The sequence below is a fragment of the Xenopus laevis genome, chromosome 7L, assembly GCF_017654675.1.
Source record: "Xenopus laevis strain J_2021 chromosome 7L, Xenopus_laevis_v10.1, whole genome shotgun sequence".
In the NCBI taxonomy this organism is placed as follows: domain Eukaryota; kingdom Metazoa; phylum Chordata; class Amphibia; order Anura; family Pipidae; genus Xenopus; species Xenopus laevis.
The window spans coordinates 113,832,664-113,853,546 of record NC_054383.1 but is presented as its reverse complement, the minus strand read 5'-3'; the positions used below and the strand labels follow the sequence as shown (position 1 = coordinate 113,853,546).

Genomic DNA, 20,883 nt, shown 5'->3' with positions numbered 1-20,883 from the left:
ATTAAATATTGTCCATCCAACCAATTAGAGGCTTGAGAATACATTGAGATAAACAGTGTCATATAATACATTAGTATAAGCAACAAAAATGTTCCCTGTTTCCATGGGTTGCTTTCTTCAAAGTAACAAAAAGTTCCCATTTGTTATGCAAGCTAGGTTAATGGAATGTTCTCTCTGGTTTCTGGCTGAATATCGCTAGAGAATCCCTGACCAACATAACATAGAATAACATAAGACAATGATGATACAGGTATGGGATCTGTTATCTGGAAACCTATTATCCTTCCAGAAAGCTCCAGATTACAGAAAGGCTGTTTCCCATAGACTCCATTAAAATCAAATAATCCAATTTTTAAAAATTGATTTCCTATTTCTCTGTAATAATAAAACAGTAGCTTGTACTTGATCCCAACTAAGATATAATTAATCCTTATTGGAAGCAAAACCAGCCTATTGGGTTTATTTAAAGTTTACTTGATTTTCTAACAGACCTAAGGTATGAAGATCCAAATTATGGAAAGATCCATTATACAGAAAACCCCAGGTCCAAAGTATTTTGGATAAAAAGTCCCATACCTGTATAGCAAATTAGAAGATGGATGTTGCATTTGTGGGAATAAGGAAGGTATTTATTAAAGGATCACATGGTAAAATTAGGAAATGATATACCAATTAAACATAAGAAGGTACAGATCATATAATAATACTTACCTTGTTAAATCTCAACCTTTAGCTGCACCATTACAGGCTTTTGACAGGGACAAACCTCAAGGAGATAAATGGCATACAATGCTTTCATAATAATATGGGTATTAGCACAATAATATCCAAACCCCACACACTTTTAAGTCTTTGAATGCAATGGAGTAATGTGGCCCTAGTTTATCATCACATAGATTTGTAATTCATCATTATGATTTTCAGAGTCTTGGGGACAGATTTATCAAGGGGCGAATTTCGAAGTGCTAAAAACATCGAAATTCGACCGTCGATTGGGTTAATTCGATATTTGAAGCCACATTCGTAGGAATTTTTGCATCCTACGATCATACTCCGATCATATGATCGTACTCCGATCGTACTTCGAATCGTACGATTCGAACGATTTTATGGTACGATCATACGATTTTACTTCAATTTCTAAAGACTTGGAAAAATGTTGCCAATAGGTTGTAGAAGGTCCCCATAGGCTAACATAGCAATTCAACAGGTTTAAGTTGGTGAAGTATTGAAGTCAAAGTTTTTTAAAGAGACAGTACTTTGATGGTTGAAGTTGAATGATTTTACTTTGAATCGAAGTCAAAGTCATAGTAGCCTATTCGATGGTCGAAGTACCCAAAAAATTACTTTGAATTTCTAATTTTTTTACTTTGAAAATTCCATCTAATTCACTTCGACCTTTGATAAATCTGCCCCTAAATTTACAATGTACTAAATAGTCCCTTATTGCATTTTGAAGGACCTCACTTAAAATTAAGAGCAGTGTGCTATGTTCTTGTACATGTATCCGGAATGCTTGGGACCCAATAATAATAAATAACCAATCTTTCCATAATTTGGATCTTCACATGCTAAGTCTAATAGAAACGCATATAAACATTAAATAAACCCAATAGGCTGGTTTTGCTTCCAATAAGGATTAATTATATCTTAGTTTGGATCAAGTACAAGCTACTGTTTTATTATTACATAGAAAAAGGAAATCATTTTAAAAAATTTAGATTATTTGATTTAAATGGAGTATATGGAATATACTTTCCATAATTGGGAGCTTTCTGCACTACAAGTTTCCAGACAGACTCCATACGTGTACTATCAATTTGCCTTTGACCAGAAGCTCAGCATAGGACAATTGCACCTCTTTGATCCTTGTATTCCTTTATTTTTCATATGAAGTGGTAAGAATTATTGCATTATTTTGCAACCACCTCCATTTGCACCGAGGTTGCCCAAAAGCACAAGGGAGCCCTGTGCTTTATGCCGGCCCTTGAGCAAACATAAAAAGCCACACACTTTTTTTGTGTGTGTTCTATCTCAATTAACAATAGAACATATGCAACTCGTATGCTAAAAAAATCTAACTCCATGTATACCACCAGCTCCAACACCAAGCAAACACATACAAACTTCTCTCCTAAGAGAATGTACCTGTTTACTGTATGCTAATTATTGCTTGACTGTGTTGTGCTCATGTTACAGGAAAGAGACGTCATATGAAAGCACCAAGGGCACAATCAATTCATCATCGCCGTCGATGCAACACTCTTTGCAGAGGCAAAAAGCCCCCGAAAGTCATGGTCTCCCTTCCACTTTCATAAGGCAGAGTTTGGACACACAGTGATCACTGAGACCAGATTGTAACTATACAGTAATTGATATCTAAGACCTGACCATCATTACAGTATATACTTTATATTTTTGTACTTTATCTCAATTCTAGATTTTTTTTCTGTGCTCTAACTTTTCCAAATACAAGCTTATCAAAAAGTCATATAAAATTAAGCTGCATTAATGTTGTTTGTCTGACAATATTGCTTTTTTGTTGTATGTTATTATGATTATGATTATAGGACACATTTTTAATAAAATTGTACCCTGTGAGATATATGTCTCTCAAGGCTCCCAACAATATACAGGGCAAATATATTATCTGCCAACAAACAATTTGTTGATGTGGTGGTTGTACAGACCCTCATTCCTTAAAGGACATGTAAAGCCTACATTTTCCGACCATGGGGTAAATTTATCAAAGAGTGAAGTTCCGCCACTAGAGTGAAATTCCGCAGCTCTCAATTCATTTCTATGGGATTTTGAAAGGCGTATTTATCAATGGGTGAAAGTGAAAGTTCACCCTTTGATAAATACGCCTATAAAAATCCCATAGAAATGAGAGTGGCGGAATTTCGCTCTAGTGGTGGAACTTTACTATTAACTTCACTCTTTGATAAATATACCCCTATATATATATGTTGGGCATTTATTCCCCACTCAAGCCACATCAGTTGTACTGCATATAGCCCCTCCATTTGCCAGCGCCATCACATTTTCCTAAAACCAATAGCATTTTTCATCTGGCGGCCATTTTCCCTCTGACATCATCAGTAACATTGACATGTGAAAACAGGACATGAATGCTGTAAAGTTCATGCAATGCAGAATGCAGGTTTGCACAGGCATAACATACTTTGATCAAAAAAGTTCTGCTGGGGTGAAGCACTGTAATGGTTAAGCTGAGCACAAGAGAGGTGGTTAAGAGAAAAAAATAGGATCAGACAGGTAGAGTTTGTATGGGAACCAGCAATGTTATATCTTCATTGGCTGTTAGACTGGAGGGTGTGTTTAGTAATCTGAGCTGAGAAGAACTGAGCATGCTCATGAGCCAACAGCCAAAGCAAATTAGAGGATTGGGTTAGAGTAGTAGAAGTGATCATGGGGATGCTGCAGCCTTACTGTTAACCTTAAACAACCAGAGTGGCAAGTATCTTAAAATTTCAAAGAGGCTGTTCACTGTCCACTTTTTGTGGGGCTGGTTTACATGTCCTTTAAAGGGGTTTTCACCTTCAAAACACTTCTTTCAGTTTATTTGGTTTCAGATATATCACCAAATATAAAGACTTTATCCAATTGCTTTCTATTTTTTCCAAAATTTAAAGTTTTATGTTCCTGTCTCTGGTGTTTTTCCATCTGGCACATCAGTAACTCAGGTGCAGACTCTGAACTGTTGAAATTTGCTCCATAAGAAGGTGAAAAATGAAACGTTACACTTGAATATAAGAACATCAATCACAAAAAAAGATACAAAGCAATTGAAAAAAGCCTTTATTTATCTAAAACCAACTGAACTGAAAAAAAAGTGTTGGAAGGTGGACAATAAATTTAAAGGCTCTTAAAGGGCATATAAAGAGAATACAGTTAACTACAAATAAAGTAACTTGACAAACAAACAAGCAATTGGAAGGAGCATTTTTGCTGGTGAAAAAACACAGTGTGGTATTACAGCCTACCTGGCTTTGAAACTGCTCAGGTACTTCCAGGTGTCATGGAAGGACCCAAATGTAATAAATTGAGGAATTATTTTTAATAGATATAAATATTGAAATATTTACACAAAATCAGAATAGTAGATCGAATTTAATTACTTGTCCCTTAAACCTTCAGCTAAGTGCTCGAGTTACTGTGCAGAATAGGTTCTCCTATCAGTAACACAGACACAACAACATTTTGGGGTACTGTAATAAAAGTTGGAAGGTTTGCACAGTAATTATCCTATAGCTGTAATGTTGTCCAAACGCTGGTTGATAATACCAGTTCTTGGTCAGTCTATAGGACAAATTTTCCCCATCAGGTATGTGCCAAATCAGACCCGGTCACTGTCAGACCAATGACATGCCATAACTTAATTATATGATGCCAAATCAGAACCACATTAATAGACTAGATGACTGTTAATCAATCAGCATACAATATAAAACTAAAAAAAAAAAACAGAATTTTTATAACACACTGCCGGCACAATTAAAAGAAAACCTAACCCATACAACTTAAGGCAATACAGGTTTTTCTCTTTTTTCCCAGTTCTGTTGTAAAGGTTTATTGTTGTAGGTCCACAGATCAATGATATGATAATGTAACCTGTTAAACAACTGTTGACTTCATGCCAAGTTGTATTCACTTCTACACACTGAAAAAGTATCATTCCTAATAGCTTATACAGTAAATACTGTAAATGGTCTATGTAACTGATTTTCTTACTGACTTGGCTGCTGTGGAGTTATCCTGCCTGTTGGGCAGCTTGAGGACAGGCTTGGAAAAGAGTTCAACACAATAACATCCATCAAAACAAATCTGTTTACATTAAATGTACTGTTTTATTTCAAGACATTGATATGGACCAAAACACAGCTTTTATGTCATACAGAAAATGCAAATGACCAAAAATTGGTTAAACCCCTGAGGATGGGAAAAGTACAGTATCTTTGAACTGAATAACAAGATTAGCGAAAACTTCATTTACAGATCATCACTTTAAACATCAAATATTTCTAAAATTTTACAAAATGATGACAACATTTTGAATTGAAGAATTTACTGTTCCCTTCATAGCAAATGTATGTAGGGTTAGTTCACACGAGGAGATTTGGGGAGAAATTGTCGCCTGGCGACTAATCGCCTCGACTTCTGGGCGACAATCCCCCCGAACTGCCTCCACGTCTCTTCCCATCCGCTATAATGAAAAGTCGCCTGCACTAAAGCACATGCAGCGCAGCGTTTTCCAAAGTCCCCCGAAGTTTCCTCGTGAGGCGACAAAATCTCCCTGAATCTCCTCGTGTGAACTAACTATTAAAGCACAGTGTTACAGTATGTGGAGCAAGCTTCTGACCAATACTAATCAATCAGCAATTAAATAGACTTTTAAGCTTTCCTTTCTTCATTGTCTATGTCTCAGGCTAACAGATAAGAAGTTCAAAACTCAAGGGAGCTATAACTTAAATAAATGCCATCATCTACTCTAATAATTGTTCTGAAGAAGCAAGAATGTCAGACTGATTGTAAGAAAGTGTTCTTAAACTGTATATTGCTGCACTATTCAGTCCAAAAAATGAACAGTCAAAATACATTTTAATACACCCCCTATTTGTGTTGTATCGTGCCCCTGTTACACCAGGATGGAATCTCTGTGCTCTTATTGCTGAACAGTTGTTACAAGGGTCATTAACAGCGACTGAACCACCGGGGGAGCAGGGGGTGCGAGCGGGCCAGGGCCCGCACCCCCTCATGGCCCCCCCGGCAGCTCGCACGCTACTGTAATCCGGCCTGAAAATCACATACGGAGGGGGGCGGGGGGCCCGGCTGCGAGTCACACACCAGGGCCCGTACCCCTCTAGTTATGTTACTGGTCATTAATAAATTATAGAAGCAGAATGAATGATGAAAGTGGAAATCTACAGGACAGGAGCTCTGGTGTTCCGCTCTTTATATTGTGTGTTGTATAAGGTACCAATGTATCATACCAACACAGAGTCATACTGTATATACATTAGAAAAATACCCAAGGCTTAATATAAAAGTTGGAAACTTTACATTTTGGGGGTTATCTCCCTGTTTCCTTAAATCTATGTCATGGACACTACACTGACACCAAAGGCCCATGGTCTGCAGTACACCCCCAGATCACTGTACCTTCAAGTATTGCCCGCTGATGCATGGTTTCATTGCTCATATCTAGTGATGGGGCGAATAAATTCGCGAAACGCCAGCGAAAATTCGCGGAAAACAAGACGCCGGCGCCGTTTCGCGAATTTTTCGCCCATCACTACTCATATCACAAATAAAATGATTGTCACAGTGACACACCTTGACAAATTTGCCTTAATGATTATCTAAATATAGTAAGGCTTTATGAAGATCACCAGAGATTTCTCTGTAATTGCATACAAAGGCTATTTTACTCATTAACTAAGCAGGGCAAGGAGCAAAGTACATTTAGTAATCACTATGTACAAGGCTCCCTTGTTCTTGTCTGCGCTCTCCCATGTGCTGGATTTACAGTCAGGTTAAAACATATAACCCAGTCTGCACTTGCTGCCGGTATAGGGGTTCCACGGCTTTGTGAATGGGCTCTATGGGGTGCCGTTGTGCCCTAGCACTTCAGTAAATGAAAAAAGCCATTGTCTTCATTAGTTTTTACTGGGAGGAACCTTGGCTGGCCTGAGAAATACAGTATATTAGCCATACTGTATATAATAATCATGGAGTATTCCCTGAGAGAATTTGTTATTCGCAGAAATGAACAGAGGCTGTTAAGAAAATATTTTTAATTAAAAAAATATTACTTTTCTATAAGCATTTTTTGCAAGAAAAGGAATGAATTCTGTAATTAGTTTTTTTGCCATATTAACAACACATAAATTACTTTTAACTGGATAGTGCCATAATTCATTTATTTTACTGTGAGCTCAACAAATTTGCACTTAGGATTTACTTGTCAATTTTTTTGTATACTTTAAAAACTCTTCGATTTTTGCAGTTAATATTTGATTCTGTACAGTATATAATGCAAGGTGGATGTAAATTTCAAAGTTATTCTGTACATGGGAGTATCACCAATGGAATACCTAGATCATGCTGGGCTCCCCTGCAAAATAATGTTTGTAGGGGCCCAGTGTGGACTGCCCATCCTTTCTGCTGCCTTCCCACTTGCTATCTCTCGAGCACTCAAAGCTTTTCAAAGATAGTGCTGTGAACTAGGTGATTTATTTAAAGCTATAGTGGAAGAAGACTACATAGTTTGGGTCCCCTATAAATGTGGGGTCTGCTTACTCTATAGTTACACCACTGAGTATAACAAAGCAGCAAAAAGTAATTTTAGTAGCCTGTGATTTGGCGCTGACCAATTACTATTGTGATCTTATTCGTCTTGCACAGTGGAAAGTTAATATAGGGACTATATTTTTGTTTTTAATAATAAAAAATAAGAGGCACTTGTATTTCCTATGTAAATAAATATTAGTTGTACAGTGTAGTCAAATGGTTTCTGTTAGTGCTTTTTAGCAAGGAGCTGTTACTCTTCTTGGATGATCTACACTTGATTTACACCATTTTAAGTACAATCAAAAAACAAATTATTCGAATTATTTAAATTTTTTGAGCAAAACTAAAATGTAGGTGATACTTTTTGTATTACTATTTCAAACCTGCAGTAGACATTGTTCATTATATTATTTCTGGAGATAAAAGAGCATATGATAAAATAGCAGATTAAGAAATGGAGTGATATGGGTTTCTAGACCCAAAACTAGGCCTTTAGCTGACAAAGAGTCTAAGGAACCAATAGCTTTATAATAACAAAAGGGATCCAATGCTTAAATATGTCTTTTTTTTCTCCCCATGAACACATCTTCTTTTCTTCGTCTATCTTTTCACAGTGCTGTACTCTGTCTCGGGAACTTGTTGAGTCTCTGCTTTGTTGGAAGGATTTGTGTTCTTAAACCTGAGATCTGCGTATTTAACATATTCCTGAAAGCATAAACCCATGCGTTATTGAGTTATAAAGAATAACTTCATGTATAACACTGTAGTTTCACAAAGGGAAATGAGTCCAGCAGTTGCTACTTGTAACATTGAAACCTTGTTCTAGCCAAGTAGCAGCTTCCTATCTCCAATGCAAGTGCATGGACTTAAAAACACGACAGCTCTCATATCCCAAGGGTTAAGTGCTATATTAGACATTCAGTGCATAGGTAGGGATGGGCGAATTTGAGCCGTTTCATTTCACCAAAAATTCTATGGGCGTAAGTCTATGGGCGTAATTTCCATGGCGAAACAAGGCGAAAAAATTGACCATCCCTATGCATAGGTCTATGCGGATCAAAACTCAGGTCATATTTCGATTTTGAACCTATAAATAAGGATATGTTGGTTCATTTCCTTGCAATTTGCTATGAATTAAAGAAGTTTAATCCACAAAATGCTATGATTAGTGATGGGCGAATAAATTCACCAGGCATGGATTCACAGCGAATTTCTGCGTTTCGACGGACGCAAATAAATTTGCAAAACTGCGGCAAAAATTCACTAGCGAAAAATCCGCTGCGTCAAAGAAAATTGACGCATGCATATAATTGTCCATTAAACTTAATACATTTGGACAAAATAATTGCACATATAAAAATTGTTGCTTGATTAATTTGACGCACGTCAAAATAATTTTGATGTCCATTGACTTGACAATGTGTTACGCAAATTTTTTACCAAATTTTCTTTGCCGTTTAGCGAAGCTAGAAAGATTCGCTCATCACTAGTTATGATTCCAACTGTAGCTGTGCATTGCCAATCTCAAGTGTCCCTTACCTCATCCTCTTGTTTCTTGTTTGGTACTTCTGTTAAAAATAAAAAATAAATCTATCATTAATTAACTACTTACATACATATACAAGCTCCATTTATAGGGATATATTTACTGGCTATACATGGCTCATTGTTTTTTTTATATATTATGAGGAGGTGGTGCTCTCTTTTAAATGCCTGCTCTCCCAACCACCGCTGAATGGTGTCTTTGGAAGAGATTATGCTAAATAAAGAGAAAAGCAGGTATGGTCTTTTCCCCCCAAAGATAATACTTTTTTCACTTAGATAGGACTGACACATGGACACTGCCTTGACGGGGCGCATCAGCCAGAGCCGGCCAACCCGGCCAGGCACCCTAGGCAACCTGCCGGCCACGGCACCGGCTGACAGCTGGTTCCGTTGCGCATGCGCGAAACTGCACCTGAGCGCGCATGCACGAAATTGCGCTCATGAAGCACATTTACTCTCAGGAATTAAAGCAGTGGCCGGGAGAGACCTACACTGTGCTCGTGCGGACATGCGCAGCATCGCATTATGCACTAAAATTACAGCTGCGGCCGGGGAGAGACAGGACCGGACATGGGGTAGGCGACACAGCAGGTACATGCCTGGCGCCCCCCCAGCTTTGCGCCTAGGCACGTGTCTACTCTGCCTACCCCTAGTTCTAGCCCTGGCGTCAGCTTATGCATACTTTGTACAAACTTTGTAACTAAAAGTGTCTTTTTTTATTAGAGCTACAGTTCAGTTGTGCAAAACAGGTTTTCCCAGAGGGCTATATGTTGGAGTGCTGTGGTAAATTGTGTATATAATGGTCCAAAATCTATCGGTCAAGTACTAGGGCATACATAGTTTTTAAGTGTTTAAAGGGATGTGCTGGCAAGCCAATATGCAGTGTTTCAATTTACATACTATAGACTGGTTTAAAGGGGACCTTATTTTATCACATTAGTCAAGCAAAATGAACTTTAATTACACTATATAAATTATTTGAATCTTGTTTCCTTCAGTCTGGGATTTCAAGCAGGCAGGAGCCATTTTGTGGACACTGTTATTAAGACAAGCCTTGTATCATCTCAGAATCTTGTTTGTGCACCAGAATAGGGGACCTGATGTCCATCCCCATGTCCTGACTACACAATTAAATGGTGAAGAGAACTGGGGGAATGTGGGGAGAGCAGTGACATGTAGGAAGTGCTGAATGGAAAGTGAAAGTAGTTGTCTGCCCCGCCTCTATGCCACTGGCATAGAGGAGTGGCAGACAATATTTGATTGACAGCTGAGATTTTTAAATGAGCTTACAACAGCTATGAACGCTTTAATAAAAAATAGAAATTGGATTTCATGTTTAGTTTGAAAAGGACTTTTATTATACAGATTTTTGTGTCTGGGTGACAGGTCCACTTTAATTTCTTACCTGTCAGGTTCATCTGGGGATTTCTGTGGGGGAGAAAGCAAACGATAGTTAGATTGACTTGATCTTCACATAAGTACAGTGCAACTGTGGCTTCTGATTGGTATGCATATATATTATATATGTCCATGCCTGTAGCTATAGATGGGGAACTGGTTATTCCAAAAGATTTCTGGATTTCTTGGGATATCAAATAGTTATATTATATAACTGGCACAGGAAATGCTGCTGGCTAGAAACCCCCACCAGGCAAAAGAGGAATGTTTTATATATTTATATTCATTTTGATATCTTAACACTAGGGCCATTGGTGAAATTAGGATTGCCATGATGTATGACAGCAGCACTGTTTGAGGCAAGTTCTAAAACATGAATACTTGAGCCTCATTTAGGGAATCATAGTAAGCCATTTATTTGTGATATCTCATCACTGCTCAAGGGTATAATTCAAATCAGTTATCTCATGCTCATTTTCTGTGTCTAGTAAGTTAAAATATTGATTATATGTTGTGTGAGATTTAGCGGGGGGTCTATTTTTTAAGGACTGTCAGAGCTTTCGTATTTTCATGCTTTGTTATCTCTTTCTATAAAATAGTTGTTATTTAGCTTCTACAGGCCTCCAAAACATATTTTCCATTTTATTAAAGGAAAACTTTACCCCCAAAATGAATGCTTAATCAACAGTTTATATCAAATTAAGTGACATATTAAAGAGTCTTATTGCCTTGAACCACCATTTTGTGATGGTCTCTGAGACCCATTCTCCAGAAAGCTCAAAATTACAGGAAGGCCATCTCCCATAGACTCCCATTTTATCCAAAATAATCCAAATTTTTACAAATAATTTTCTTTTTTCTCTCTATTATAAAAAAGTACCTTGTTCTTGACCCATACAATTAATCCTTATTGGATGTAAAACCAGCCTATAGCTTTTATTTAATGTTTACATGATTTAAAGGAAAACTATACCCCCAACATGAATACTTAAGAAACAGATAGTTTATATAATATTAAGTGGCATATTCAAGAATCTTACCAAACTGGAATATATATTTAAGTAAACATTGCCCTTTTACATCTCTTGCCTTGAGCCACCATTTTGTGATGGTCTCTGTGCTGCCTCAGAGATCACCTGACCAGAAATATTACAGCCCTAACTGTAATAGGAAGAAGTGTGGAAGCAACATACAGAATGAATTGGCTCATGTGACCTAACATGTATGGTTTGTTGGTATGTTTGTGTGCACAGTGAATCATACGATCCCAGGGGGCGCCCCTTATTTTTAAAAATGGCAGTTTTCTATTTATGATTACCCAATGGCACATACTACTAAAAAAGTATATTCTTATGAAAATGGTTTATATACATGAAGCAGGATTTTACATATGAGCTGTTTTATGCAATATCTTTTTATAGAGACCTACATTGTTTGGGGGGTATAGGTTTCCTTCAGCAAATTAGTCATTTTGTATTTTTGCAAACAATTAACACTCACCCTGAGCTCCCATTCGTTTGTTTTTCTTCAAGATGCAGACAGGTGTTAGCAACAGGACACAAATGAAAATGGAAGAGAATTAATGAAAGCCAATAAGACCTACTGTATGCAATAAATGACCAAAAAACCCTCCTGTTCATCACACCTAGTCAAAACCTGTCACTGATTATGATTAATATCTATATATGAACAGCTTCAAGGTGAGAACTGTATATAATTTAATGGTTTTTCACCTTTGAGTTCAATTTTAGTATGATATAGAGAATGATATTCTGAGGCAGTTTGCAATAGGTTTTCACTTTATATTTGTGGGTTTTGAGTTATTTAGCTTTTTATTCAACAGCTCTCCAGTTTGCAATTTCAGCAATCTGGTTGTTAGGGTGCAATTTACCTTAGCAACCACACATTGATTTGACTAGGAGACTGGAATATCAATGGGAGAGGGTCTGAATAGAAAGATGTGTAACAAAAAGTAACAATAACAATTCATTTGCAGCCTTACACAGCGTTTGAAAGCTGGAAAGAGTCAGAAGAAGAAGGCAAATAATTCAAAAACTATACTAAAGAAAAAATAAAGGCTAGTTGAAACTTGCTTACAGTTAGCAATCTATAACATACTAAAATTTAACTTCAAGGCGAACCATTGCTTTAAAGGGATTCTGTCATGATTTTTATAGTGTCATTTTTATTCCTAAATTACACTGTTTACACTGCAAATAATTCACTGTACCGTAACAAATGTCATACCTAATCCAACAAGTATTTTATTTTAGTTGTTATATTGGTGTGTAGGAGCCATCTCAGGTCATTTTGCCTGGTCATGTGCTTTCAGAAAGAGCCAGCACTTTAGGATGGATCTGCTTTCTGGCAGGCTGTTGTTTCTACTACTCAATGTAACTGAATGTGTCCCAGTGGGACCTGGATTTTACTATTGAGTGCTGTTCTCATATCTACCAGGGAGCTGTTATCTTGTGTTAGGGAGCTGCTATCTGATTACCTTCCCATTGTTCTGTTGCTAGGCTGCTGCCGGGAAGGGAGGGGGTTGATATCACTCAAACTGAAGTATTTCAGGGCACAAGTCACATAACTGAGGGCACCTGGGAAACTAACAATATGTCCAGCCCCATGTCAGATTTTAAAATAAAATATAAAAAAATCAGTTTGCTCCTTTAAAAAATGGATTTCATTGCTAAAGCAGCTCTAATAACTGATGTGTTTTGAAAAAAACATGTTTTCACATGACAGTATCCCTTTAAGTACAAAGAAAAAGAAAAAATGAAGGCCAATTGAAAATTGCTTACAGTTAGCCATTCTATAACATACTAAAAGTTAACTTCAAGGCTAACCACCACTTAAGTACAAATTTAGGCAATGTCCTATTTCAACTGGGGATAAGGCATAATATCTCCACATCCCCTGTTTAATCATTGTGGTCCACTCAATTGATAATATGCTAGTAAGTTCATCTCTAATGCGTCGCCATATAGTAAATAATTACCTACTCTGCCTAACTGGCAGAGTGACAAGTCATTTGCCTGCATCTTACAAGCTTACTATGTCCATTTGGTTTTCAGCAAAAAAAAATTATAACTCCAGTTGTATGTGTTATACTTCACATTTGAACACTAACATACTACCCCTACAGCAGTGATTTTTAACCGATGGATTGAGATCCAAAATTAGGCCCCTGTGCTATTTGCTTTATGCATTTATTTAATAAAATAACATTTTAACAGCTGTCCACATTACTGCTTTTACATGCCATGTGCCTACATGTGCTAAAGGGTGCATAAGTATATGGGCATGGCCCACCCAATAGCCACACCTTACACAGTAAAAGCAACATGCTCCGGTTCTCTTGCTGTGAAGGACACAAACTTTTTATTTACAAATTAACATTTTACTAGTTGATTTCAATACCAAAATCACAGAAACCTGACTCATATATATCTGAGTCACAAGGTAATACAAAGACACAAATGCAAACAAGCACAGACATACAGAAGCTGACAGTATTTTTTTATCCAGACATCTACAGGAATACCCAAAACAAATTCACACAAAACATACTTTTTGTAGACTTTACGATAAAGAACACGGCAACTGCAATTAGAGCCACTCCAGCAAGTGATCCGATCACAATACCAGCAATTGCTCCTGCACTCAGTGGACTACCTCCACCTCCACCTTCAACTGAAGAAAAACAGTAATTATTTAACATTCAAATGTAAACCAGGCAATTTGTGATAAAAAAATGGCTATAAAAATGCATTGTAGACATAATATTTCGATTTGATAAAGTGATTTAGCTGAATGTTGAATCATCAATCTGAACAAAAATGTTTCAAAGATCAATGTCATCAGACTTGGTTTTGAGATGCACTAAGCTTTCAGCCAAACTTAAACCTTACCAGAATTACTAAGTTTCAGCCTATCGCCTGTTACATTTAATAAAGATCAGTAATGTATATTTGAAACTATTAGTTTTTTTTAGTATATTAATAGTATATAGATGCGGGTTGACAGTGTGGCTCCTTTAAATAATGGTGCCAGTAACAGATACAGAAAAGGCAAATGTGCTAAATCAGTTCTTTTATTTATTCAGTATACAGTAGAGGAGTCAGAGCTCCCAAACCCTCCTTGTAGCTTCGCTGTTGGCTCAGCCAGTCAGTGGCTGACTCAGGATATGGTTCATAACGCTTAACAAAAATTAATATGAACAAGGCGCTAGGGCCAGATGGAATACACCCTCGGGTTCTAAGAGAGCATAGTTCAGTTTTATACTGGTCCCTATTTCTGATTTTTTTTTTAATCGCATTATGAGCAGCAATCAGCATGGCTTTATGAAGGATAGGCCATGTCAGACAAATTTGATTGCTTTTTATGATGAGGTAAGTAAGATGCTGGACAGTGGGGTGGGGGGGCAGTAGATGTGATCTATTTGGATTTTGCCAAAGCTTTTGATACTATGCCCCACAAACAAAGTCGTTAGTACATAGATAGGAAACTGGCTACAGGATCGGGTACAGGAGTTGGTTGTTAATGGGACATTCTCTACTTGGAGTAAGGTTCTTAGTGGGGCATCTCAGGGCTCTGTATTGTGCCCACTTTTATTTAACTTGTTCATTAATGACTTAGGGGAGGGTGTTGTAAGTAATGTATCAGTGTTTGCAGATGACACAAAATTATCCAGCCCAATTAATTCCATCCAGGATGTGGCATCCTTGCAACATGATCTTGACAAACTGGCAATCTGGGCAGCTAAGTGGCAAATGAGATTCAATGTTGATAAATGTAAAGTCATGCACCTGGGATTTAAAAATTTCCAAGCCATTTATACACTTAATGGGACTGCACTAGGCAAATCCATTAATCCTTCTATAGTTACTTGCTGTCTATCCTATGCCTTTACTTTTTTTCAGATGCCCAATGGCTACACAGCAGTTTGTTTGAATAAACTATAGAAGAAGCAAACACACCAGTTGGTCCAGTACAGCACAACAGTACATTGTATTTTCCTTACTACAATAATAACATTTTTTGGTGTTACTTTTCCTTTAAGGGTAGATATGATAACTATGAATAAATATATAAGGAGATTGTACAATGATTTCTCTAAGGTTCTGTCTAAATATTTTTTTTAATGAGAGCTGTGAAGATGTGGAATTCTCTCCCTGAATCAGTGGTACAGGCTGATACATTAGATAGCTTTAAGAAGGGGTTGGATGGTGTTTAGCAAGTGAGGGAATACAGGGTTATGGGAGATAGCTCATAGTCCAAGTTGATCCAGGGACTAGTCCGATTGCCATTTTGGATTTAGGATTTTTTTTCCCCCTCTGAGGCAAATTGGAGAGGCTTCAGATGGGGTTTTTTGCCTTCCTCTGGATCAACTGGTAGTTAGGCAGGTTATATATAGACTGAAAAGGTTGAACTTGATGGACTTTGTATTTTTACAGCCTAACTTACTATGTTACTATATAATTTTACATGCAGAATTTGGCAGCCAAGGTATTATGCATACTGAGATACAAACACAATGTACTTAGTGATCTAACCACACACACACACATATGTACACACCTATTCCAGTATACATAACAATGTATGTACCCAAAGCTGTTTCTTTGCCCTTTAGAAGGAACTTCCTCACTCCTCACTTGCTCCTGTTGTTGGCAGATGCCATTTGCAAGTACAGGTATTATAATTGGCTCCTCAGTTTCCTTCATTTCAGATAGCATAGTAATACTATCACAAACAGAGCCAAGGAGTAGGTGTAGACACAACCAATACACATATCCCAAATGAGACCCAATTAAGAGAATAACACAGTGAGATTAGACTCAAAACTCAGGTGATATCACTATTTCTCAGAGGAAAATGGCAGAGAAGTAGCGATGAGCAAATTTTATTGCCACGTTTCGCAGCGAAAATGACACCCGTAGACTCCAAGGGGTGAAAAAAATTGTTGAGCGTCAAAAATATTTGGTTGCCTTTAGACTTCAATGCATTTTGGCGAATTTTCACCGTTTCTCAAATTCTCGGCAAAGCGAAACAGGTCAGCTTCACCATAGGCTGTGACTAGAGATAAGCCACCTTTCTTTGATTCCACTCCAGAGGTTCTTCTAACGCTACTGCATTACTTACCTTGCACTTTTAAATTTTCTCTATCTTATATGTTATTTTTATTTTGTCCTAGCTGATAGTTTGGAGATCATTATTCAAACTGATGATTTGGCTTTTCTGTCTATACGGTTGATTTCCCAGTTTCTCTGTGTATTTGTAGACCTCACCTTGTGGGACTTTCACTTCAAACTTGAATGTATAGTTTCCCATAATATTTGTAGCTACACATATAAAAGTTCCATTATCAATTGGTTTCAGTGAATGTATCTCCAGTTTAGAGGAAGAATCACTGGAGTTTATTGAATAACCGTCTACATTCGAAAGACTTTGCTCCCGAGGGTCAAACCAACTAAAAGTTGCAGGGAGGATATGGGTAGAAGAAGAAGCTCTCATTTTATTTGAATTCAAAGTTACTGACAGTATTGCAGGTCTTCCCTGCTCCAAAGCCTCAGGAGGTTTTGTTATGCCTTGTGGAACATCTAATGGGAATACATTAAAGAAAATATAATTAATCATCTGCATTTCTTAAATTCGTAGTTAAATTATTTTTACAATGTCAAAGAATGACATTTTAGTGAGATAAAACGTGAAATGTCAAAGTGATAAGAATAATGAACACCACTGAAATGTTTAGAACATCACTTAGGTTTGGAATTGCACTGGTAAAGCTGCCCATAGCAACCAATCAGAAATGACTTTGCTCAGTCTACTGCTAGGTAGAAAATAAAAGTAAAGGTCTGATTGTTTGCTATGTGCAAATGTATTGGCGCAATTGGAGAGTGTATGTGTGAGTTAGTTTTAAAAGAGTCTTAGGGGACTATTTGCTAACAATCGGATTTCGATTTTTTCCACAAATGTCTAAAAATTCATGGTTTTCCTATTTTTTTTTAAAAAAAATCAAAAAATCTGAGATTTATTAAGTGTAAACACCACGAAAATCACTAATACTAAACTTTGCCAGGTAAAAGTTGTTGAGGTCCTACAGAACTTGGACTATAAATTCATTTTCATAAATCAAATCAGACTTTTTTTTTGCTAGGAATTGCCTGAAAAACTAACATTTTTAGAGGTTTTCGAGGTATTCAGAATGATTGCTTTCATACTTTTTTTATTGAAATCTTTTAATAAATGTCATGGCATTCGTAGTTTTTGAGAGATAGGAGGTTATTTATTAAAGTCCGAATTAATCTCAATATTTTCTGCTACATATGAAATCCGCTCAGTTTTTTTATGCTTATTTGTTATTACATTTTCCCGGGCATTTGCTTTGCAGGAAAAAATCAGATTTTCACAATTTTTTTAAATTTTTTCATCCAATTTTCATGAATTTCCCGATTTTTTCAGAATTTTCACCCTAAAACTATAAAAACTTTGGGGTATAGCACGAAACCCAGCGCACATCAAAAAATCATTGGGACTTCTCCCATTGACTTATATGCAACCTCGACAGGTCTGAGATGCCGGATTTTAAGATTCAGACTTTTCTATCCTCAGGGTTTAATAAATTCCCAAAAATTCGTGATTTTTTAAAAGTCTGATTTTATAAAAAAAACAAATAAACAAACATTCGTGATTTTTGCATTCGGAGTTTAGTAAATAACCCCCTTAGAGTTTGTGAGTTTAGTTGTTGTTTCAAAAACCCTAAAACCAGTAAAATCCAACCTTCAATAAATAGACTTCCCCAGTGAGAGTTCCTCATTGAGGAATTCAGTTACATAATTCCAGAGGTAAGGAGAAGCTAAAGAAAAACTGTTTAGAGCAAAAACAAGCTTTACTTCACAAGAAGTGTAATTTACAAATATAAGTGCAAGTGTTGTTACACTAAATTGGACACAGTGGGTGCAGTTGGGGTAGTGCAATATCCCACACTAAGGGGCATATTTATCAAGGGTCGAATTTCTAATTGAAAAAACGTCGAAATTCTAATTCAAAAAGACCAACCAAAATGAAGTCGAAGTTTTTTTTGGTCGAATTGGTCCGTTTTCGATCGAATTGGTCCGTATTCGGCCGAATTCAGATCATACGATTCGAAGGAAAAGTGCATTCAACCGAATTCGATTTGAAGTTTTTCCCAAAAAAAACTTTGATTTTTCGAATCAAATTTGGACTATTCCCTAGTCGAAGTACACAAAAAATAGCACGAAATTCGAATTTTTTTAATTCGAAAATTCACGTTGCCCTTTGATAAATCTACCCTTAACTATCATGAAAGCTGAGGATCTCAAGATAAATGTTTGAACTATAGCCAAAACCTGCCAAACTGCAATCCCATTCCAGAAATAGAATTTGCATTTACCAAACATTCAGGGTGATGTGGCATAAAAACACAAACTGAACATAAGATGTGCTCAGAATAAAGGAGCTAAAGTTAAATGAGCATATGTTCTTGATATAAGGTGTCTGCAAAACAGAACACCCAGTACAGAGATTTGTGAACTTTGTAGAAAATCTACAAAGAAAGGGTAAGTTCACCATTGCTTCACTTTTTGATCTGATCTAATATGACTGGTCAACCAAGCAACATCCACCAAAACATTTAGGGCTATTCCACACGGGGAGATAGCCACGCGTTTGCGGTCGCGGCGACAAAGCGCGGCGCTTTGTCGCCGCGACCGCAAACGCGTGGCTATCTCCCCGTCGCCTGCGCGACCGGCGCAGGCGACAGTTTTGTATGGGCGCCTATGTAAAAACGCCTGTGCTAACCACACGAGGCGATGCGCTTTTCAACAGTCGCCTGAAAATGCCTCGCCAGGCTTTTTCAGGCGACTGTTGAAAAGCGCATCGCCTCGTGTGGTTAGCACAGGCGTTTTTACATAGGCGCCCATACAAAACTGTCGCCTGCGCCGGTCGCGGCGACTGGCGCGACGCTTTGTCGCCGCGACCGCAAACGCGTGGCTATCTCCCCGTGTGGACTAGCCCTTAGTCTCTTGCATCTCCTTAATAATCATTAATTTATCTGCAATTAATGGTCTGTGGACAAATCTGTCTCTTACCTAGTAACAGCATACAGAACTGATGTTCAAGCTGAGAGCCATTGCATAACATTGAATCAGTATTACTGACATTAGCTTCTGATACAATCTCAGAAACTTTCTCCAGTTCTGTTTTGTTAATGTTCTTAAATGCCAGGGTCACATGGGCAGCAGGTTTGCCTCCTTCCCAGGAACAGCTTAGAGTGACATTCTTATCTTTTTTATCTGCTATACATTGAATGTCTCCATCGGGGGTCCCTGTGAAAAGAAAGAGATAAGATGAGTTTAAAAACACTGGAAAATGAAATTATGTCGTTATAAGAAGCTAACTAATTTAATAATATTAAATAAAAATGGTAAGGCTGCATATTATAGAGAGGTGTTTCATTGCAGTCATTCATCTAAACATCTGCACCAATCACAGTAGGCCGCAAATTGCAAGCCTTCCCTAGCTAACCAAAACTGGATATTTTAATAATTACAAACAGATGATTTTGGGGCTGATTGATTACAGTTGGTGCAGGGCACTTGGCAGAGAGAAACATTATCTGACATGGAAACTATTCATTAAGCATTTTTCAGCATTTCTTCCAATAGTAAGGCATAGATTTTAGCAGGACAGGAGATGTAACTCTTAAATTCCCAACTGGGCAGATAATCCAGCACTTTATTGGGATAATACCAATAGAGTGCCACCATTGGCTGCCCAGACTCCTACAACATAGTCAGTACTGGGTCTCTTCAGTTGCATGGCAATTATGGGCTTCAGCTACACAGTTTGAATAGCGCTAAGCCTTAAGATATCTGCCAACTGTTTGGGAAGGAAAAATTTCTTGGCCCTCCCAGCCCAACACTATGGGTACTACTCCATTACATTCAGTGCTATCTTAAGGTGGTACCACTGTTATAGGAACACTCAGTTATGATTGGCTTGACTGCTGTATTTCTGTTCCTCAGGTTGTTGTTGTATAATGGCCCATGGAATAAAGAATGTTGCTGAGCTGTAACTGTAGCTGTAACTGTGTCATTTAAAACATTCACTTCCCTGTGCCAGATGCATTGGGCTTATGAAAAAGCTACTGTAGGTGTTGCTCTTACAATGCAGCAACTGTCTGCTAGTGTTTCTTCTATTTTAAGTTATAAAAGGTGCATTCTAACATCAGAACACTGATCATTGAAACCTTAAACTTGTGAAGGCAAAGCAAGTGTGGGAGCTACTAAGCGAGTGTTGCATGTGATCTAAGTGTTGCATGTGAATTAAGTGTTAAGCAGCGTTAAAAACCTTAAGGCGTTGGTGTTTGCTGTGCATGCTGGGAGTGCTGGGTGCAAGGAGGGAGTAAGTGCAAATAACTGACTGCTGTGTGTTCTGTGAGTTATCTGACTGAGACAAACAGCTTTTTCTTTTCTCTCTTTGGGGTAAACTAGTTAATACATTAAGTGCATTTATTTTCTTTTTGTGTTTTAGCTTTAGAGATCTAAGGGGAACATTTTTTTTTAAAAAAAGTTAATAAACGGTTGTTTTACTGCTGGTAGC

The 20,883-nt window shown here is 37.4% G+C and overlaps 1 protein-coding gene across 1 annotated transcript in view; it reads right to left on the bottom strand.

Annotated features, from left to right (window-relative positions):
- Positions 1-4,848: 4,848 nt before the first annotated feature.
- The window catches only part of LOC108695893 (carcinoembryonic antigen-related cell adhesion molecule 1), a 40,089-nt gene continuing 24,054 nt past the window's right edge, over positions 4,849-20,883 (bottom strand). Inside the window, exons 5-11 of the mRNA XM_041569571.1 lie at positions 19,371-19,607; positions 16,545-16,856; positions 13,825-13,947; positions 11,755-11,779; positions 10,262-10,284; positions 8,851-8,879; positions 4,849-8,016 (exon numbers count right to left, since the gene is read on the bottom strand). Of these exons, the coding sequence (XP_041425505.1) occupies positions 7,912-8,016; positions 8,851-8,879; positions 10,262-10,284; positions 11,755-11,779; positions 13,825-13,947; positions 16,545-16,856; positions 19,371-19,607 (854 nt within the window). The 3' untranslated portion in view covers positions 4,849-7,911. The remainder of the gene's footprint in view (positions 8,017-8,850; positions 8,880-10,261; positions 10,285-11,754; positions 11,780-13,824; positions 13,948-16,544; positions 16,857-19,370; positions 19,608-20,883) is intronic.